The sequence below is a fragment of the Dama dama genome, chromosome 11 (genome assembly GCF_033118175.1).
Source record: "Dama dama isolate Ldn47 chromosome 11, ASM3311817v1, whole genome shotgun sequence".
Taxonomy (NCBI): Eukaryota; Metazoa; Chordata; class Mammalia; order Artiodactyla; family Cervidae; genus Dama; species Dama dama.
The window spans coordinates 93,063,030-93,085,591 of NC_083691.1; the positions used below are offsets into that span (position 1 = coordinate 93,063,030).

General features: G+C 47.1%; 1 protein-coding gene and 1 non-coding gene across 2 annotated transcripts in view; both read left to right on the top strand.

The window, feature by feature from the left end:
* The window catches only part of HK2 (hexokinase 2), a 67,159-nt gene that overhangs the window by 33,604 nt on the left and 10,993 nt on the right, over positions 1 to 22,562 (top strand). The window contains exons 3-11 of the mRNA XM_061155828.1: positions 5,361 to 5,509; positions 10,395 to 10,514; positions 11,107 to 11,202; positions 12,335 to 12,434; positions 12,774 to 12,957; positions 15,646 to 15,801; positions 19,348 to 19,581; positions 20,675 to 20,979; positions 22,245 to 22,393. Of these exons, the coding sequence (XP_061011811.1) occupies positions 5,361 to 5,509; positions 10,395 to 10,514; positions 11,107 to 11,202; positions 12,335 to 12,434; positions 12,774 to 12,957; positions 15,646 to 15,801; positions 19,348 to 19,581; positions 20,675 to 20,979; positions 22,245 to 22,393 (1,493 nt within the window). The remainder of the gene's footprint in view (positions 1 to 5,360; positions 5,510 to 10,394; positions 10,515 to 11,106; positions 11,203 to 12,334; positions 12,435 to 12,773; positions 12,958 to 15,645; positions 15,802 to 19,347; positions 19,582 to 20,674; positions 20,980 to 22,244; positions 22,394 to 22,562) is intronic.
* LOC133065654 (U6 spliceosomal RNA) lies at positions 7,587 to 7,693 on the top strand. Its single transcript, XR_009694926.1, has one exon. It is a non-coding gene; the product is annotated as a U6 spliceosomal RNA (small nuclear RNA).

Consider the following 22,562-nt stretch of genomic DNA (forward strand, 5'->3'; position numbering starts at 1 on the left):
CCCCCTGCTTTTTTGGCCGCACCACACAGCTGGTGGGATCTTAGTTCTCCAACCAGGGATGGAACCCAGGCCCTCAGCAGCGAAAACTAGAGTCCTAACTATTGGACCGTCAGGGGAGCCCCATAATGAATAATTCCTTATTTGAGGATTTATAATTTTCTCATGAGCAGCCTCCTTGCTCACTACAATAGAAAACTTTGCTGGAAAACTAGACCTGAATTTAAATCTTGGTTTTAGTTTTTCTTGACTTGAGCCTTGGTTTTCTTATCTGGAAATGGGGGTCATTGATGATTAATGAGATTATGTTTATAAACATCACTTAACATGATAATTTCTATTAAAAATATATACATGTTGGGCCTTAAATTAACTGAATCTCCTCCACACCTGCCTCTGTCTTTTCATTGTTTTATTACCACAATAATTCAGATGCAAGTAGGGAAGTCTGAGCTGTGTCCCAGACACCAGAGATGAAGGGAAGGTTCTGGGCTCCAGTTTTTCGAAAAAGTCACATGAGAAAGTATAAGATGAATTTGATCTTTCAAATAAACCTATAGTGAAACCTCGCTTCTTTGATTTTTTTGTAGTGGTGGTGACACCACTTAGAAGTAACTGGAGAGAGAGACTTATAAAGGAGAGTGAATGCAGACATACAACTGGAAAAAAAATTGCAGATATACAACCAATAAAACTATTCTTTTTAATAAACAAAGAGCTCTTTTACTGTTATTAATAAAATACAGAATACATATGTTTAAAAGGCAAGACATGTGAGTAGGAAATTCATGGAAAAAAGAATTTACACTGCCAGTCAGTAATTCAAAATGTCTAATCTACACAAAGTAAAGAAGTTTAAAAAATGAGGTGCCTCTCTGACCAAGAGGTTGGCAAAGATTAATTGTATGTGACATAGGACACTGGTGACAGTGAAACCCATTTGTTGGATTATCTGGAAAGAATTTTTAGGAAGATAATTTGATAATATCTTTGGTTTTCCTGGTGGCTCAGATGGTAAAGAATCTGCCTGCAATACAGGAGACCCAGGTTCTATCCCTGGGTTGGGAAGATCCTCTGGAGAAGGAAATGGCTACCCATGCTATTATTCTTGCCTGGGAAATCCCACGGACAGGTCACAAAGAGTCAGACACGGCTGAGTGACTAACACACTTGGTGGTTAAAAACATAAATCCTTAGAACCAGCCATTCGAATCCTTTTCATAGAATGTGTCAGCCAACAGTCTTGTCTGTTTTTTAAGTAATTTTATTCATTTCTTTATTGTTGACTGTGCTGGGTCTTTGTTGCTGCGAGAGCTTTTCTCTAGTTGTGGTGAGCGGGGGCTCCTCTCTAGTTGGGGTGGGGGCTTCTCATCGCGGTGGCTTCTCTTGTTGTGGAGCCCGGGCCCTAGGTAGGGCGTGCAGGCTTCAGTAGTTGCAACATGTGGGCTCCGTAGTCGTGGCTCCCAGGATTGAGAGCACAGGCTCGAGAGCACAGGCTCCGTAGTTGTGGCGCAGGGACTTAGTTGCTCCGTGGCATGTGGGATCTTCCTGGACCAGGGATCAAACCTGTGTCTGCTGCATTGGTGGTCAGATTCTTTACCACTGAGCCAGCAGGGAAACCCTGTTTGGTTTTTTGTTATTGTTGTTGTTTGTTATTTTTAGTATTGATGTATTTATTTGGCTGTGCCAATTCTTACCTGTGGCACATGGGATCTTTCAGTTATGGCACGCGGGATCTTTAGCTGCAACATATGGGATCTAGTTCCCTGACCAAGGATGGAACCTGGGCCCCCTGCACTGGGAGCATGAAGTCTTAGCCACTGGACCACCAGGGAAGTCCCTAGTCTTCCCTGTTTTTATAGTATAAATGTATCTAAGGACACTCAGGGCTTCCCGGGTGACTCAGTGGGTAAAGAATCCACCTGCAATGCAGGAGTCATAAGAGACGTGGGTTCAATCCTTGGGAAGATCCCCTGGAGGAGGGCTTGGCAGCCTACTCCAGTTTTCTTGCCTGGAAAATCCCATGGACAGAGGAGCCTGGTGGGCTCCAGCCCATAGGGTCTCAAAGAGTCAGACATGAGTGAAACGACTGAGCACACACAAGGACACTCAAGTGACATTAATAATGGTTGCTTTGGGGATGTGGAGAAGAAAAGAGATGTCTGCTTTTCATTTTTTCCCACTTTTGTACTGTTTGAACATTTTATTTTATTTTTGTTGTTTGAATATTTTAAAAATCAGATGTTAAAATTGTTTTCTAGACATACCAACTTGCTTAACAATAAAATAAACCTTACCTCTGGTCTTAGGATCTTCTTAAATTCTTTGTTTAACAAATGAACCGTCAATGTGCAGATGAAATATGAGATGTTTTCTTAATCCATTGCCTCATACACCAAATATAATCATTCAGCAGAATAATCTTGCTGGGCCTCACTGGGTCCTACGCCCTGTGGCTGTGTACTTAAGAAACCAGCTATAGGTTTCTCCTGTAGGTTCTCCTGCCCCAGAGCCTTGCTCTTACCCATCCAGTCTGACTGTCCCTGACCCACAGATACCATCCCGTTTCATACCACATCACATACCCTCTGCTCTGCACTTCTAGGATGTCTGGAAGGTAAACAGTGTTGGTAGGACTTGGGCCAGGAGTAGGATAGGAGTAGGCAAGAATTAGAGGGGCTGAGAACTAGGAGAGGAGCTGCGTAATCAAAGAAGCAATGACAGTGACGGCAGTAACTGCTTATTGATGATTAACTGGGACCTGTATATTCAGTTTTAATGTGTTCTGTATTTTGTGTAAGCTCATGAGCCCTGGGAAAGTCAGCATTGTGAGCCCTGTTCTGCAGGCGAGGTGACATGCTCAGAGAGTCCATACAGGTACTGAAGCAGCTGAGCTGGAATTCAAAACAAAGCCTGCTGCTGCTCTGTGTGAGCAGCTCACGCGTGGTGGGGAGGTGGGCACTAGGGAAGGGGTCCATTCACTGTCTCAAGGGGTCACCTTAGAATTTAGCTCCAGGCGTCCAGATGCTGGGCCTGTCTCAGAGATATTGGACTCTGGAAGGACTAAAGTCTTCGGCTGTGTTAGTTGTGATTACGTATGTTTGTGGAGGGGCATCAGGCAGGAGAGATGAGGAGGAATGTCTGATCTGGCGGAGTCTGAAAAGAATGACATTCCTTCTTGGGAACGGAATTGTCAGCGGTACTTTATTATTTGTGATCTCCCTTCAGTCCATCAGCAAATACTGCAAAACCACCATTCTTGATGGAGCTGTCCCCTCCAGTGAATCCGGCTGGGCTAGCCTTGAATCGTGACCAACCAGGGGCAGCCTCGGCCGCCTCAATCCCCCGCGGTCGCCGATTCAGCAGATTCATGTATCCTGGGCTGCAGAATGCTGAGGCAGGCGATTCATCTTTGATTTTCCTTTTCATCCCCCATGAGAGCCTCACATAGTTTTCCCTACAAACTGGCTGACGTCCCACTACCAGGGGAGGCTCAGAACTGGTATGCCTGGAAAAGTCCCCCATGGCCACAAGGGGAGCAGTCTCTCTAGATGGTGTTGAGGTTGCCCTAGCTATCTGGCAATGGTGGCCAAAGGGCTGGGGGACTGCTAGATGCCATGGAAGGGACAGAAAATTAGTACCCCCTGAGGAGGAGTGCTGAAGTCACTGGCAAAGATTCTGGTGGCTTTTCTTAGACAAATGTCTTCAGTCTCCCCTCAGAATGTTGCTTTTACTTTTTTTCAGTCTGAGAGGCAGCCCTGATGCTGGGCCTGGGAGATGCAAGTGTGAGTATCAGGCTGTGTTTGCCAAGAGCCTGGATGGAAGGTTCTAGTCCTCTGTGAGTGTGTTCTGAGTTCTTGGTATTGTGCTGGGTACTTGAGGCGTGTTACCTGGTTTTCCCCTCACCTTAGCCACATCAGGTAGGAAGCTCCTGCTCTGGAGATGAGACAGCTGAAGCTCAGAGGCTCAGGAATCTGCCATGGCCCCAGAGTGGCTGGAGTTCTGGTGTGGGTAATGTGGGCGCCAGAGCCAGTCTCTCTGTTACCAGCAGGACCAGGGTTGTGTGGAGGTAAGGCCCCATGTAATCTCAGGGGGATGATGTCCACTTCAGGCTGCCCCTCTGGATGGTAGGGGCTGTGTTGGTAAGTGCCCTCAAGGTGCTGGGCAGATGCTGGCTTTTCTCAGGACCAAACAGTCCTTGCTGCTGAGAGCATGTGGGTCAGAATAAACCCTTGTTTCTCTTAGTCAGAGTGCTTCCCAAACCCTCTGGTCCATTCTCCCTTACTTCAGTGGCAAGTCTCCCATCAGGAGAGGGGCTGAGTATTGACAAACATGCCAATAAGTGCATCCCCACCCCCCACCCCAGAAGTGATCGTGTGGCAGGGCCCTGGAAGGCTGTGGAGCAGGCCTGGTTGAGGAGACTGCTCAGGGGACGAGTCCACCTTGTTCCCAGTCCTGGCCTGCCCCCTGAGCCCCAGCCCCGGCCTGGCCTCCACGCCTCTTCAGCACTTCCATTCTGTACCGTACAATGGTGTGTGTCCCCGCAGCCCCTATTGTCATCTGGAATCTGGATGTTTCCTGTTCTCTGCTTATTTCCTGGAGGGACTGGACTATGCCTTCCCGTGACACCTGGAGCCCTCGACCCACTTGTGTCTGTGGAGTCTCCCTCTCTCCCCTCTCGCCCCCGCCCTGTGGCTTGTCTGAAGGCAGGACTCTTGTCTCATATACTCTTAGATCAACATTCTCTCACACTTGAGTAAGCCTGGGTTTTTTGTTTTTTTGTTTTTTTTGGCAGGGGGCACCTGCTAGACTTATTTATGAGGCCTCTTAATTTATAGTTAGCTGGATCCCATTTTACTCCCTCATGTGACTCTCATTCCTGCTGAGGGATTTTGCCGTCACTGTGTACAAACACTAAAGACTGCGTTTTGTTCAGAGGTCCCAACTTGGCAAAAGGCCCAGGGGGGCCACAAGCTTGTAGCAGTGTGTTGGGTGTCCTGGGGGCATGAAGAACAAAACTGAGGCCTGGTCTCTTGATGGGCCCTGTGAGCTCAATGGGGACTTTGATGAAAGCCCTTGGGAAGTAGTGCTTTTGTGAGGGGGTGGGCACCCCATCATTGGATATGAAGCTGATTCTTCATGTGTATCCTAAAAGTAATATACAAGTGCTTAGCATTAAGAAAAATAATAAGGCAGTACATAAAAGTGCATAGAAAAAAGTAAGACGTACTTTTTTCACCCACATCTCATCGCCCAGAGAATGACCAGTGTTGATGGCAGGATTCTTGGGTTTTAAGTTTTGGTCTCTGTGAAACAGTTACGCCTTGTCTTTCCTGAACTAATAGTGGCCCTTCTCTCTGCAGAACATGGAGAGTTCCTGGCTCTGGACCTGGGAGGGACCAACTTCCGTGTGCTTTGGGTGAGAGTAACAGACAATGGACTCCAGAGGGTTGAGATGGAGAACCAGATCTATGCCATCCCCGAGGACATCATGCGAGGCAGTGGCACCCAGGTATGAGCCTTCTCTTGGGGTGGCCACGGGGCTCTGGGCCCTATAGGAGCGGATAATGCTTCTTCTCTGTGGTCTTGGAGGGAGGAGACCTCGATTCCCCTCTTTGCCGGATGATGCCTCTCAATGCCTGGAGGCTAGGTGGGGGCCTCCGTCGGGAGAGGTACATGAGGCCAGAGAACATATGCACGAGACCCCAGGGTCTGGATGTGCTTTAGTGGGAGGGATTTTGATTTTTGGTCTCATCTGAGCTCTGCTTGCATGCACTGGTGATTGAGGAGTCTGATATCAGGAGGCTGGGCCAGTATACCTGGATACCTATGGTTAGTGGTATCATTGAACAGCAAGTCAGGAGAATACATAATTGTGGCTTCACACTGCCACCTGTCACGGTGATTGTTCTGACTCACCATTGTTAGCCTAGCAAAGCATGAAAATGGAACCTGCTTCTTAACCTTTTTGGTTATTTGCTCTCCCTCTTTTTGACATTCTAAAACAGAAGAGGTTTTACACACAGGGATGGGACCCTGTTGAAAAAATCCAGCTTTGGGGTGTCTGTTCCACTTGGCACTGCAGTGGGCTCTGTACTTCCACACTGGCCCCAAATCCTGCTAAGTCATCCCCACATCTCTGTGACCCCAAGTCACGCGTTGTACTCAGCATATACAATAGAAAGAGTGGTTGGAGAAGAAATGTGAAATCCAAGTAAGAGTTGTCTCAGTAACAGCTAGAAGAGAACAAGCAAGGATGGACTTGCCATCCCAATAGTGTCTGAACATGTGTTGAACATCTGCTGTGTACTGGGTCATGGATCCTTGCTGGGAATCAAAGTCCTGGTCTACGCTTTCTGTTATTCAGATCCAACTGGACCACCAAGACACACACATCGGCCCACAGAAAGTAATACATGTTGTGCCGGAGGAAGAACTGACAGGTGTCAGGCAGAGTAAAGGCGCTTTGTATGGATTTCTTCTTTTTATCTTCACACTAGCCCTAAGGCTGGGTGCTTCTATTCTGTCCACTTTTAGATGTGGAACTGGGCTTTGAAAGATTGAGTGACTTGGCCTTAGATTACAGGGGAGGGAGGGGCCAGAGGCAAGGCACAAAGCCAGATCCAAATGACCAGAGCCTGTGTTTGTCTGATCCTAGGAGGCTCCATCTGCTCTTTAGGCCCCATGATGTGGTCTGTGGGAATGGTGCTTCCTGGAATTAGGCAGTATGGTGGTCTAGGGTCCCTACTGCCTGCCCCTGCTTCCAGAGTAGAAAGCACTCCCCAAAGGGGCTAGTGCTAACTCTTGGGGGCTCTCTCCCTCTCAACAGTTCCCCCAGGAGAGCCTTCCTACAGAGGGCACTCATTGCCACCACACCGGAAGTATCTGGTTGGTTGGTGGGTGATGGCCACAGGTTCAGCCATTGTTCTCTGTTTTTCGGTATCCAAGGACAACGGTATTCCCTTTCACCTGCTCTGCAGGTAAAAGAAGCTTTCTTGGGATGTTCTTTCTCCTCCTACTCTAGCTGCTCTCAGTTCATGGAGCGGAATCACCAAAGACATTCCTGGATACTAGCACAGTTATAGGGATCACTCTTGAGTGCTGGCTATTCCTGCTGTGTTTATTATACCTCATATGTACTCAATAGAAGTGTGAATGGAGGGAGGCGATATCTAAGGAAGGGGCTCATCTCGCATGGTCATCTCTTGAACCTTGGAGCTTGGAAGAGGTGGAAACTTCTCACTTCTAATGCATTATTCTTCCCACCACACCTGACCACCTCCTGGGAAAGAAATTTCAGACCATGAGTAGGACATGTAGGGGAGACAGTTTTAGACCCTTTGTGTGTCCTTGGGGATGGCCCTGAGGGTAAACCTGCTTTCCTTGTTTTAATGCTGGAGTTGGGCAAGGGAGTCTCTGGGACAGTAGGATTTGAGCTCCACTGAGGTTGTCATGTGGCTCCAATATACAGAAACTAAACGTGTTAGTCCAACAAATCTATGAAACCCATCTGAAAGAAATTATGACTCGACTGCAATATAAATGCTTCCAATAGATTTTAAAAATGCTGTATAAAAATGAAACAAAGAGTGCTCGCTTCGGCAGCACATATACTAAGGTTGGAACGATACAGAGAAGATTAGCATGGCCCCTGCGCAAGGATGACACGCAAATTCGTGAAGCGTTCCATATTTTTAAAAAGAAAAAAAAGAAAAAAAAAAAATGAAACAAAGAAAACTAGAAAATACAGGTGCTCATTTCATCCCAAGGAAGGGAAGGAATGCTATCATTGTAAAAATTGCAGAAAACACTTGGTAAAAAGATTGGAAGGAAATTCGTAGTGGCTATTTTAGTGGTAGAATTATTGGTGGTTTTCCCCCTATATTTTCCTTTTTCTTTCTTTTTAAAATATTATCTATCAACCTTTAATTATAGGAAAACAAATGGATTTAAAAATAAAATTTAGTTAAAACCATGACCAAATCACCATACTCAAAACTTGAAAAGGCTTTTAAAGATCTGTGAACCCGGGTAGTATGAGTCCTGGACAAAGTCTGTCTCATGGCCCATGAACTTCCACTTGGGAGCAGTGAATTACAAATTTTAATAGCAGCCAGTTTAGATTTTTTTAGTGTTTCCTGTGAGAAGGGGAGTGAGCAGAGTCTCAGACCAATAAGGGAAAGGAAGCCTTTCTCCCTTCATAAAATAATGCCCTTTGAGCCTTTTTATGGCAGGAAAGTGTTAGCTCTTTCTCCCAGTATCTTATCCTTAGATCATCAGCTAACAGAAAAGGAGATAGTCTTCCTTTAAAGGAAGCAGATGGTCTCCTCCTCCCCTCTTTTAAAGAGCTGCAGGTTCTTCTAGCCCAACACTGTCCAGCAGAACTTTTCAGAGTGGTGGAACGGTTCAGTATCTGCCCTGTACTGCGAGGCAACCACTAGCTACTTGCAGTATTGAGCACTTGCATATGACTAGTGTGACTGAGGAAGTGACTTTTTAATTTTTAAAAATTCTAATTAATTGAAATAGCTACAGATGGCTGGTGGCTACTGTATTGGGTAACACATTATCTAATGCCTCTTCACTGCCTCTCTTTTTTTCCTGCCTACCCATGTTGGTAGTACAATTGGAAAGAGCAATGATCAGGGCTGGGAGAGGGGAAACCATTTCTCTTTCTTCAAACCCTGCCCCTATCTCTGATGATTGGCCTTATCTCTTTGCACAGCTTCTGTAACTTCCTTTTTTTGGGTAAAACTATTGTACTAAAGATAATTTTGATTAGAGTACCAGGAAGAAGGTGCTGGGAATTTGTTTAACCCTATTGTAAATTGTGTCACTCATCAGCTTGCCAACAGAACAGAACTTGCTGAATATCTATCCAGAAACCCTATTTCCACATTAAAATCCTTGATCTCTGCTCAAGGGAGAGGCACTTAGGCACTGGGGATCCTCTTAGTGAGAGAGCTCTGTCATTACCCAGCATATACTCTTGAGAAAGTTTTGGCTTGGAAATTGAGTGTTTCGGCGTTACCTGAGGTTAATTTTACACATGATCAGACAGAGACAGGATCCACTGGGAAGTTCAGTTAGAGCCAGCCCCCTTCTAGAAGGGGCTGGCCTTGTTTTCCTAGATTCTTCCCACTGACTGAGCATACCCCAGACATCTGGGGGGCCAGTGCACCTCTTAACCTACCCTGTCACCCCAAGCCTCTCAGTCCGTTTGTAAATGCACATACTTTGGTGGTTTAGTGCAGTGGTTCTCAAACCGCTGCTTCAGGATTACTTCGAAGGCTCTACCACCACCACCTTCTGATTCGGGAGGTTTCAGTTTGGACGTGATGCTGTTCCTGCTCCTGCTGCGGACTATACTTTGGGAGTCCCAGGACTAGTGGAATCTTCCTTGTTTCTGCCTGGAAAAGAAAAAGAACATTGTCTTCCTTTATTCCTCTTGGCTTTTAGATTTTGCCATCTGGTCAACCTGGCTCTTTGAATCTGCTCAGTCTTTTGGACCTTTGCTTACTTTTTGCACCAGAATGTTCCTAGCCTCAGCCTCTGTGTCGAAGGGGTCACCAATTTCTCTTTGAGGATATTGACTGGTGAAGAAGGAAGCCAAGGGGCTATGGGCTTTGGGACCAATTGAAAGTGGATGATTTCTTGGACTTACAATTTTTCTTAGGGGCTTCAGATCCTGCCTACAATAGTTATGGTTATGAGGCTGCCCATCCACAGACCCTATTTCTTTATCAGTGCTCTTTGTGACTCACTTAGTTTCTCATGTTGAAGTTAGAAAACAAAGATAACTTCTTGGAATTGCCCCCAGAAGGCTGGTTTTCTAGAATGGAGGATAGATCTAAGAGTTACTTTTGTTAAGTTCATTTATAGAATGCCAACAGAGAATGTCCCGTCCCCTCCCGCAGTCACAAGAGACTGGGATGCTAAAATACTTGTTGGCAGTCAGATGGGTTGCCCTTTCTGGTAAGATAATCAGCTGTGCATCCGTGTCAAGGGAGGTTCTGACAGAGCCACTAAAGGGTATTCTGTTCCTAGGGCTTGTGATGACTTTCCGACTAGCTCTGGCTGCAATTTTCCCCTGCCTAATGTGGTTATTTTGATAACTGCATTGTGGTTTGGATAAATGGTCTAAGTGGAAGACAAAATTTAATAATCACTAACTAGTGTTAAGTCCTTATATGTGTTGACTCATTTAATCCTTTTGGTAACTTGTGAGCAGGTCCAGTTATCACCCCTGTTTTATAGATGAACAAATTAAAACTTCAGAAGGGATACACATCTTGCATGTACTCAGCCATGCTAGGTCCCTTTCTGAGCCCCAAATCCGTGCTCTTAACCTCTATCCTTTCTGCCTCACTGCTCATCTTCCTCTGTTGTGCCCTTAGCTGTTTGATCACATTGCTGAATGCCTGGCCAACTTCATGGATAAGCTACAAATCAAAGATAAGAAGCTCCCTTTGGGTTTTACCTTCTCATTCCCCTGCGTCCAAACAAAACTGGATGAGGTAAGATGAATCCTTCAGACATTTTTGTTGCTTCATTCTTTGGAATGGGAGGACTGGAAAGAACTCTGAGCTACTTGCTACTATGGTGATGGAGCTTGCTCTGATGGATTACATGGACAATGTTTGAGTATTGGGAGATCTGTCCTTCTAAGAGAGTGTGTGTAGGTGTATGTGAGAGGGATGGTAAAGAGGTTTTGGAGAAGTGGAGAGTCTTAATCACTGTCCCCTCAGATGACTAAATGCAGGCCGACATACATTGCACATCAGCCTTATCCCTCTTAGGGAAACAGGAGTGAGAAATTCAGGGACTCCTTTGTTCTAAAGTGTCATAATAAACATCCTTGAAAGTTTACAATATTAGGATACAAGAATCCTATTTTGGCAGTTCTATAGCCTGCTTCCTGGGGACAGTAAATCATTCGTTTAACCTCCTTACTTGGTCTCTAACATAGTTTCTCCTTCATAGGCTAATAAGGAAGACCTGTATAAATTCAGTCATGACTTTAGTTTAGCCCCATGGCAGAGGTCTTCTAATGATGAGGAGTATGGACTGAGTTTTGTGGGAAATCAATATTCGTTTGTCCTTTTCCAGAGTTTCCTGGTCTCGTGGACCAAGGGGTTCAAGTCCAGCGGTGTGGAAGGGAAAGATGTGGTTACTCTGATCCGGAAGGCCATCCAGAGGAGAGGGGTGAGTGGGGGCAGCCGAGGGAGATGCAGGGGCTTGGGGTCTGGAGGCCCTTTACATTCTTTTGAGTCCACTCTGAAGGCTTGCCTTGTCTGTCCTCAAATCGGCATGAGGATTTTTTGTGAGTCTTAAGGAGAGGTTTTCTTTTCTTCTTCTCTGTTATGTTACCCCAAAAAATCTTTGTTTTTTCCCCAACTTTATTGAGAGTTAGCTCAATGTATAGTATGTGTGTATATATATATATATAGATAGATAGATAGATAGATTACATTATTATATATTATATATATATTATAAGTTTAAGGTGTGCTGCATAATGACACACCTGTATATTGAGAGACAATTAGCACACCAGTGATCTTATATATGATCAGATGCCTTTGGGCTCTTTAGATTAGCATGATGGACAAGTGATCTTAGCCTTGGTAAAAGAAAAACCCTCATTTTCAAATGAGACGTTTGGGGTTTATCTTGGTATCAGGGTGGAATGGGGCAGAGAAAGGACATGATAAAGGTCTAGTCACAGAAAGGCAAGACCTACTGGGAGGGAGGGAAAGAAAGAGAATGAGAAGAAGACAATGACAACAAGACAGGCTCTTCTTTTTTTTTTTTTCCTTTATTTTTATTAGTTGGAGGCTAACTACTTTACAATATTGTAGTGGTTTTTGCCATACACTGACATGAATCAGCCATGGATTTACATGTGTTCCCCATCCTGAAGCCCCCTCCCACCTCCCTCTCCATCCCATCCCTCTGGGTCTTCCCAGTGCACCAGCCCTGAGCACTTGTCTCATGCATCCAGCCTGGACTGGGATCTGTTTCACACTTGATAATATACATGTTTCGATGCTGTTCTCTCAGATCATCCCACCCTCACCTTCTCCCATAGAGTCCAAGAGACGGGCTCTTCTTAGCGTAGTAATGGCTGTGAACTAAACTGCAGGCCTGCTGTCAGGGAAGTCCTCTATGATGAAGACCAGTGGGGTGGGAAGTGAGATGCTGCCGTGAGACTGGATCTGGACCCAACTTCCGGCTGTAGCCCTGCACTTGAGCTGTGTGTCTTATTACTCTTCATCGTCACGTCTGTAGTCTTTCTGTGACAGTGAAAGTTAGGGCCCCCCTTGTATCCCTGCAGGACTTTGATATCGATATTGTGGCTGTGGTGAATGACACCGTTGGGACCATGATGACCTGTGGCTATGATGACCAGAACTGTGAGATTGGTCTCATTGTGGGTACGTGAACTCTGGGTGTGAGCATTGTGGGTGTGTGAATGCAGTGCTGGCCGATGGATTGTGGCAGTGGGCTGCCAAGAGAGGAGGAATCCTTGGCCTGGATCTTCTTTTGTACTTCCTGTCAGAAGATAATGGTGTGGTCACTTTTGAGGGCTGAGCCAGGACTTGAGGAGTTGTGGGTGGTAGTGGGTGGAACCGTGTCGAGATGCCCCAGGAGTCTGCAGGGAGGAATCCCAGTCACACTGAGCAGTCTGAGGACAGTTTTACGAGGGAGATGGGGGCCGGGGGCTGGGGGAGGACAGTGTGAGTGGGTGCTGAGCATTCTCTTGTTTTGTCCAGGCACGGGCAGCAACGCTTGCTACATGGAAGAGATGCGCCACATCGACACAGTGGAGGGCGATGAGGGCCGGATGTGTATCAATATGGAGTGGGGGGCCTTTGGGGATGACGGCGCGCTTGATGACATCCGTACGGAGTTTGATCAGGAGATCGACATGGGCTCTCTGAACCCCGGGAAGCAACTGTGAGCGGCCCTCTGTGTGCAGTGGGCTCAAGGGTTGGGCTCAGCAGCTGAGGTGGGGGCTGGCCAGGGCTAGGGGGTGGTTCTTATTTTTACTTTGCAGCTTTATATATAGCCCCTAAAGTTGCCAAGGCACCCACTGCTTATGGAAATGTGCTTATTACCTATATTGTGACTATCAGTTGTTGAGAGCTGTCTACAAAAGATAGAGCAAGTGGACAAACCAGATTATGGCTAATAATCTGACTCTCAAGAGTGGTCATTTTAGAAGATCGTATTCTAAGTGTGCTGCCCTGCTCTTTCTCTCTGCCTTCAGTCTGTACGTTGTCCATAGAAACAATTTTTGCACCACATAAGAAAAGCCATTTTGAGATAACAAAGATAAGGTATCTGAAAGCTCATTTCATAGCTCCTACCTCTGTCCCTGCCCAGGGCATGAGGCTGAGAGTTGGCTCCTAATTGCTGCCTATTATGAGCTAGGCTGAGTGGCAGGAGTCCCAGGGCCTCTTGCTATAGCTGTAGGCAGACTCAAGGCCTGTAGAAAAGTTGGTTAAGGAGCCCCTTTGGCCGCCTTCTCTGGACCTGTGGTCCAACCAGGGTCCTTGAGTGGACTGGAGGAGGGGCTCTAACTTTTTTTTTTTGGTCCCTGGGTGCTATATTCTCCAACCTGGTCAGACTTGGTTTTTAGTTACTTTTGATTCTTACAAAACGTTATTTCAGTCTCACAAGCGTTTGCCTAATGTCCTTATTAAAGATCTTGAAACAGGGATTGCCACAAGCTCTAAAGGCAATTACAAAACGTTTTGAGCAATCAAGTCCTCTCTGGCCTTTTTTTGAGCCTTGCGGGATCTTAGTTCCCTGGCCAGGGTCTAAACCAGGGCCCTCAGCCCTGAAAGCTCAGAGTCCCAACAACTGTACCACCAGGGAATTCCTAGGCCCTCTATGGTCTGACTGGTGCTGTGACTGTTGTAGGAGATCTAGTCCTTATCCCTGCTTGGAGGGGAAAATCCAGCCTATAAACCAGCTTTATAAGAGAGGCTTTTGCTTTCCAGCGGGGGTGTCCTTGCTTCCTCAAAGCACAGCTTATTTAAGTCACAAGCTTCTCTCACATATTCAAAAGTGAGTCCATTCATAGAATACTGGCTGTGTCTGCCATGGCTGGTGAGAAATTGATGGACAGAAAAAACTGCTCAAAAAACAAACAAGCAAAAAAGGCTGGGAAGACATAGTACCAATGCATCAGCTGTCCCAGAAGTTATTGCTGGGCTTGAATATGAACTTTTTTCTCACTGGTTGTATTTCTAAATAAATGTGTTCCAAACACTGACTGAAACTCTAAAACCTGAGATAAAAACTTTTACCACTCACACTTCCGAGCCCCACTGGCCCCCTCCATTACCTCTCACAGAACCAGCTATTTTGGAGACGGTACAGAGTAGACACGTGAGTTCCTTACTGCTGAAGCTGGGCTGCCTCTCAGGCAGCGTGCCTGTGCTGGTGCTTAAACATTTTAAACATACCTCCTGTTCAAGCAGTTTTACCAGCTCTCCACTTAGCTCTAGTTCTGCCATACCTGTTTGTGGGTCTTGGGCAAGTCACTTCCTGAGGGCCCGGCTTCCTTTCTTGTAGTTTGCAGCAGGTGACTTCGGAATTTCTTCCACACCCTGCTCTGGGCCTTCTCTGAAGGCCCTGTGTGCCTCTTCTCTCTAGGACCTAGATCCTTTCTCAGATACCATGAAAGGGCCTTTTTTTGGCTAGAAAGAATTGTAAGGGCTTGGTTTCTCCTGTCATTTATCTAAGCCAGAAAGACTGCCTTATGGAGACAACAGTGTCACCTAGTGTTGAAAAAATAAATTACCCAACTTGCCTCTCGGCTATCTTGTCACCTTCCTGCTCAGAAATGGCCAACATGTCTCACTTCCAGATTCCCCAAACCAGGTGACACTTAGAGCTCCTTCTCATCTGTCCCGACCTGTCCTTCTATTCTTGTCCAATCCCTCTTCCATCCCACGTTGTTCTGTTTTCTCAGGAAGCCACAAATTGCCTGCAGGGAGAAGGAAGTTTGAAGTGACGAGTTGCTAGCCCTGTGCTCCCAAATTTAATTAGAGTGACTTTTTTTTTTTTTTCTGCTTGAAATAAATACTGAGGTTTTACATAAGAATTCATTTAAAAACAGCATTTCCTTGCTAGAGAAAAAGTTAATTAAAAATTGCTACCCTACCACATAACCCGCTTCCCCTCAAATTCAAGCTTTGGTAGAGTGTCCCACACTCCCTGGATGTTTGGTTTGGCTGCTAAAGGACCCTCCTTCTCCATAGTTTAAGGCCCACCCGCCTGCAGAGACAGCCTAAGCTCCCAGTGCCTCCAACCCCATTTGTGCCCGCCTGTCACTTCGATTGGAGAAGGAAATGGCAACCCACTCCAGTGTTCCTGCCTGGAGAATCCCAGGGACGGGGGAGCCTGGTGGGCTGCCGTCTGTGGGGTCGCACAGAGTCGGACACGACTGAAGTGACTTAGCAGCAGCAGCGGTCACTTCTCTACATGTCTCACTCCTGGTCAGTGCCACACAAGTTTGCTTAGCTTTGTTCTGCATAGGCACCATGTGTACGTGCTGCTTCCGCAAGGACGTGTCAAGTTTGCTGGCAGCAGAGACTTATTTTGTTTGTATTTTGTTTGTATCTCTCTCTGCAGATTTGAGAAGATGATCAGCGGAATGTACATGGGGGAACTGGTGAGGCTTATCCTAGTGAAGATGGCCAAGGAGGAGCTGCTTTTTGGGGGGAAGCTCAGCCCTGAGCTTCTTGCCACAGGCCATTTTGAGACCAAAGATGTTTCAGATATTGAAGGGTAAGCTGTGGGTCCTTTTCTGTTTGCTGGGACCTCAGAAGGGTGGACAGATGGCTGGGGAGTGAGGAAGAGGCACAGGCTGTTGACCCTTCAGATGTGGACAGCAGGAGGGTCTCACCCAGCGAGAGGCTTGGCCTTACATGGCAGGCCTGTGGCTTGATGTCACTTGCCAGATATTTTCCACTTGTGTCTGTTTTGAATGTGCTGACTACCAGAGTGACTCATGGGGAGTCATGGGGAGAGCTGGCCCCCATACAAGGACTTTCACTTTTACACTCATGTTCCTGTGTGGCACAGGGACCTCAGCTTTATGCTAGAGGCTCCCTGTTGACCCTTTAATGATTCATTTTCATCTACTTCTCTTTTCCTGGAGCCCTGGTATTTCATACCCTTTTGTTGTTTAGTCGCTAAGTGGTGTCTGACCCTTTGCGACTCCATGGACTGCAGCATGCAGACTTCCCTGTCCTTCACCATCTCCTGGAGCCTGCTCAAACTCATGTCCATTGATTCAGTGATGCCATCCAACCATCTCATCCTCTGATGCCCCCTTCCTCTCCTGCCCTCAGCCTTTCTCAGAATCAGGGGCTTTTCCAATGAATTGGCTCTTCATATCAGGTGGCCAAAGTATTGGAGCTTCAGCTTCAGCATCAGTCCTTCCAATGAATATTCAGGACTGATTTCCTTTAGGATTGACTGGTTTGATCTCCTTGCAATCCAAGGGACTCTCAAGAGTCTTCTTCAGCACCACAATTTGAAAGCATCAATTCTTCAGCACTCGGCCTTCTTTATGATCCAATTCTCACATCTGTACATGACTATTGGAAAAACCATAGGTTTGATTATATGGACCTTTGTCTGCAAAGTGGTATCTGTGCTTTTAATATGCTGTCTAGGTTTGTCATAGCTTTTCTACCAAGGAGCAAGTGTCTTTTAGTTTCATGACTGCAGTCAGCATCTGCAGTGATTTTGGAGCCCCAGAAAATAAAATCTGCCACTGTTTTCATTTCTTTGCCCATCTATTTGCCATGAAGTGATGGGACCTGATGTTATGATCTTTGTTTTTTGAACATTGAGTTTTAAGCCAGCTTTTCCACTCTCCTCTTTCACCTTCGTCAAGAGGTTCTTTAGTTCCTCTTTGCTCTCTGCCATTAGGATGGGGTCATCTGCATATCTGAGGTTATTGATATTTCTCTTGGCAATCTTGACTCCAGCTTGTGATTCATCCAGCCTGGCATTTCACGTATGTACTCTGCATAGAAGCTAAATAAATAGGGTGACAATATATAGTCTTGATGTACTCTTTTCCCAGTTTTGAACCAGTCCGTTGTTCTCTGTCCAGTTCTAACTGTTGCTTCTTAACCTGCATATAGGTTTCTCAGGAGGCAGGTAGGTGGTCTGATATTCCCATCTCTTTAAGAATTTTCCACAGTTTGTTGTGATCCACACAAAGGCTTTAGTATAGTCAGTGAAGCAAAAGTACATATTTCTTTGGAGTTTCCTTGCATTTTCTATGATTCAACAGATGTTGGCAATTTGATCTCTGATTCCTCTGCCTTTCTTAAATCCAGATTGTACATCTGGAAGTTCTTGGCTCCCGTACTGTTGAACCTAGTTTGAAGGATTTTGAGTGTTATCTTGCTAGCATGTGAAATGAACACAATTGTATGATAATTTGAGCATTCTTTGGAGTTGCCCTTCTTGGGACTGGAATGAAAACTGACCTTTTCCAGTCCGGTGGCCATTGCTGAGTTTTCCAGGTTTGCTGGCATATTGAGCCCAGCACTTTAACAGGATCATCTTTTAGGATTTGAAATAGCTCAGCTGGAATTCCATCACCACCACTAACTTTGTAGCGATGCTTCCTAAGGCCTATTTGACTTCATCTCTAGGATGTCTGGCTCTTCGTGAGTGACCACACCATCATGGTTATCTGGATCATTAAGACATTTGTGCGATTCTTCAGTGAATTCTTGCCGTCTTTTTAAAATCTCTGCTGCTTCTTTTAGGTCCTTGCCACTTCTGTCCTTTATTGTGCCCATCTTTGCATGAAGTGTTCCCTTGATATCTCCAGTTTTCTTGAGATTTCTAGTCTTTCCCAGGCTATTGTTTTTGTCTGTTTCTTTGCATTGGTCACTTAAGAAGGCTTTCTTCTCTCTCCTTGGTGTTCTCTGGAACTCATTTAGTTGGGTGTATCTTCCTTTTCTCCTTTGTCTTTCACTTCTCAGCCATCTGTAAGACCTTCTCAGACAATCATTCCCTACTGGCGATTTTCAGAAAGGGCTCTATCCTGACTCCTGTTTCATAACAGAAAAAGAGGTCCTTGGACGGCCCATTAGTTCCAAAAGTTAGAGTTGAGGCCTGCATTTTCACAGAGCAGCGGGAGTGGGAGTGAGCATGGCCTGATTTTTGTTTTTCAATCAACGATATCTGAAAAGTTGGACTTGGTTTCCTGTTTTTTTTCCTTTTAAACTGCAGCTTTTTTTATTTACTTATTTTTGACTGTGCTGTGTCTTCATTGCTGTGCAGACTTTCCTCGAGTTTCAGTGAGTGGGGGCTGCTTTTCATTTCTGTGCATGGACTTTTCATTGTGGTGGCTTCTCTTGCTGTGGAGCGTGGACTCCTGGGCTTCAGTAGCACGTGGGCGAAATAGCTGTGGTTCCTGGGTTCTAGAGCACAGGTTCAGTAGTAGTGGCACACGGGCTTAGAGTGTCTGTGGCATGTGGGATCCACCCAGACCAGGGAACGAAGCCGTGTCTGCTGCATCGGCAGGTGGATTCTTTGCCACCGAGCCGCCAGGGAAGCCCTGGTTTCCTCTTCCTGAGACTTCCACTTATCACTTGAGGAGGCCTTGTTTCAGGCACCAGATGGTGGAGAGGAGATGATTTTGGGGCTAACAGGAGCGGTGAGACAGTCCCAATGACTTTGTGTTTAGTGGGATACTTGAATGAACTGTACCTGCTTGTTAAACTTGGAGGAGATGACAGTGCTCGGTATTTGTGGACACTTAGTTCCCCTAAGAAGAGGGCTATTCTCAAAGCATCAACCCTTGACCAACATCTCTAGATGCAAGTTTAAGCAGTGCCAACTCCATTGTGAAGTGCAACCGACTGACTGCTTGATAGAGAGAAAATAGGGTGGGCTCCACAGCTGGGTTCCTGTGGTCAGAGATAGTTGGTGGCAGGGACAACATTCCCACTGTCCTGAGATGAGCAAACTCATATACACACAACTTGGCGTGTAAAGCCCCAGGAACAGGGCCTTGTCCTCCTGTAGTGTGTGCATAAGGAATCTTGGTTGTTCTCACTGGGGAAACGGGGGCACCTGAAGGACTGTGTGTATGGGGGGCGGCGGGGGGGAAGGAAGACCTCAGCTTGTGCCTTCCTCGCCTCTTTCTTCACCCCACCCCTCCATGGGTGGGCAGAGCAGTGAGGCGGGTGTCTGCCTTCCCTGGGACATGGCACTTGCTGGGGCCGAGGGCTCTCTTTGTGGGCACACATCTTCCCTCCCACCGGCTATGGTAGCTCACATGCTGTTTCTGTCCCCCAGGGAGAAGGATGGCATCCGGAAGGCCCGTGAGATCCTGGTGCGGCTGGGCCTGGACCCGACACATGAGGACTGCGTGGCCACTCATCGGGTCTGCCAGATCGTGTCCACACGCTCAGCCAGCCTGTGCGCTGCCACGCTGGCGGCCGTGCTGCGGCGTATCAAGGAGAATAAGGGCGTGGACCGGCTGCGCTCGACTGTCGGGGTCGACGGCTCCGTCTACAAGAAGCACCCCCAGTGAGTCAGCACGCGGGGCCTCTGAGAGGCCTGACCCCGCAGGGACTCTGCGTTGCACTGTGGGGGTGGTGGCGATGGACCACGGCGTCGAGGTTCTTTGTGGAATGAAAGCTCCCCGCTGGGCAAGTGGGAGCGGGAAGTGTGTTTCCTCGGCATGGGTGGAGGCTTTCCTCGGAGCTCTCCGGGCTTCTAGGGGCTCTTTCCTTGTACTTTCTCAGTTCCAGCTTTATCTGGCTCACCTGGGTATTGAATTAATCCTGCCCTGCCGTCTATGTTTTGATCCCTTGGTCATAAGTGCTTAAATATTCAAATCTCAGTTGGGACTTGAAAGATATTTTTCTATGGTACCCACTTAGCTCATCATTTTCACCTAATAAGAACGCCAGGTCAATGCCCTTCATTAACTGAAGGGGAGTGTGAAGGGTCTCAGCCCTTCCATGCCCTAGGCTCCTAGTCCAGTGCTTCAAAAACTTTAAAGTGCACACAGATTACTAGAGGATCTTGTTAAGCGGCAGATCCTGATTCAGAAGGTCTGGGTTCAGCCTGAGATCCTGTGTCTCTAGTAGCACCCCGTGATGCTGCCAGCCCATGGGCCACACTTGGAGTAGAAAAGCCTTGGAGACCGTGGTTCCAAGCAGCCACCACACAAATCCTCAGCTGTTCAGATATCTCTGGGGTTCTTGGCAGAAATCAGTCAAAGAGAGGCCGAAGTCTAGAAGATCATTTTGACGTTTCTGTTTTTGGGTCTTTCCTAGGCAGCATGTGCTGAAATGATGAAACATGAATAGTAGTTGGTGTCAGAATCACCTGAGGCTGATAAGTTGGGCCGAGGAGCTGGGGCCTGTGAGGAGGGGGTCTTCTTTGAGTTTGTGCAGGAGATGGTGGCTTCCCAGAAGGGTCCTTCCCTTTTCACAGGGTGGTTGCGGTTAAATATTTTGAGCTTTCATACACAGTGACCCCCAACCTGGGAAAGAGTAGGGAGAGAGTGTTTAGGGTGTCATTTGGGCTGAGGTGGTGAGCTACTGCCCCAACCCTTTGTACCACTGGCCCTTCCTGTGGGCAGCCCACTCTTACCCCACCTCTGTGATCGCAGTTTTGCCAAGCGTCTTCACAAGACCGTGCGGCGCCTGGTGCCCGACTGTGACGTCCGCTTCCTCCGCTCTGAGGATGGCAGCGGCAAGGGGGCCGCCATGGTGACGGCGGTGGCCTATCGGCTGGCCGACCAGCACCGGGCCCGCCAGAAGACCCTGGAGTCTCTGAAGCTGAGCCGTGAGCAGCTGCTGGAGGTCAAGAGGAGGATGAAGATAGAGATGGAGCGAGGTCTGAGCAAGGAGACTCACGCCATTGCCCCTGTCAAGATGCTGCCCACCTACGTGTGTGCCACCCCTGATGGCACAGGTACGCAGCAGGGCCGCCTCCCAGCCCACAGGGCTCAGTCACTCCAAGAGGACTCCCTCAGCCTTCGCATTAGGTGTTCAGGTCAGATTGTCGCACGTGCTTCTTCAGCTGTAGTACTGGGAAATTCTGGTGTCCAGTGAGCTCGACCAAGGTACTCCTGTGCTAAAACTCAACAGTGGTCGTAGTAAGTACTTAATGAATGCTTACTGTGTGTCCAGCGCTTCTCTAAGCATTCCACATGTATTAATTCATTTAATCTTCAACTCTTAACAGACACTGATAGTTAATTTTGTTTGTCAACAAGCTATTATGTTTTACACAAAGCCTAGGCACAGGGAAATTAAGGAACCTGCCCAACTTCACATAGCTAGAAGATGGTAGAGCTGGGATTCAGTTCTAGGCATTTTGGGTTCCAGGGTTAGATCTTATAAGGTCAGGGGTTGGCAAACTAAAATCCATGGTCTAAATCTAGCCCACTGCCTATTTTTACAAATAAAGTTTTATTAGTACACAACCATGCCCATTTGCTTGCATATTGTTTATGGCTGCTTTGTGCTACCAGGGACACGTTGTATTGTTGCACCCTAGTCCAGCCAGGTCTCGCCCCTCTGTAGAGGGGAATGCAGTGCCTCCTTGCAGCTGCCTGAGGGTTGCATGGAAACTGTGACTGAGGCATGTGGTGCATTGTGACTGTCCTCCAAAGGAGGGTTTTCTCATTTAGAAAAATTTCCCTTCAGTTTTCTTTAAAGAGTTGGACTCCATTGTTCCTTCTGTCTTCTCTATTCTGGAACCTTATGTAAGGTGGCCTTTGATTTTTTTCTGGAACCTTATGTAAGGTGGCCTTTGATTTTGTACAGGTGGCATGTTTGGATATTTTGGAGTGTACCGTATCACCATTTCTGTGTTCTGGAGCTCATTGTAATTCCTGGGATCCCTCAACTCGAATTCATTTGAAAACCACAAAGGAGCCAGGAAATCTCTAATCCTGGGGTCCTTATTTTCTTTATCATTAGGTGGAGCTTACTGTCTATCATGGAGAAGGAAATGGCAACCCACTCCAGTATTCTTGCCTGGGATATTTCATGGACAGAGGAGCCTGGCGGGCTACAGTTCATGGGGTTGCAAGAATCGGACACGACTTAGTGACTAAACCACTGTCTATTATCCCGAGGTTGTCCAGGCCTCCTGGGAGAGCTCCCCGTTAGGGGAAAGTGACTGTCACTCTCTTTAGCCCAGTAAATTATCTTCCTGGGCTTATTTTCCAGAGAAAGGAGACTTCCTGGCCTTGGACCTTGGGGGTACCAATTTCCGGGTGCTGCTGGTGCGTGTACGGAACGGGAAGCGACGCGGAGTGGAGATGCACAACAAGATCTACTCTATCCCGCAGGAGGTCATGCACGGCACAGGGGACGAGGTAAGACGGGCGCACCCCTGGGAGGGGCTCCAGGAGGCTCCCCCTTCTCACCCGGGGGGACAGTGCTTTCTCTGCTTTCACCCGTGGTCCTGGGGAGGAGTAGGTGGGCTACCCAGAGCCGGTGTTCAGGCCCTGCTGGGTGCAGCCTGCCCTGGCCTGCCCACCCTCC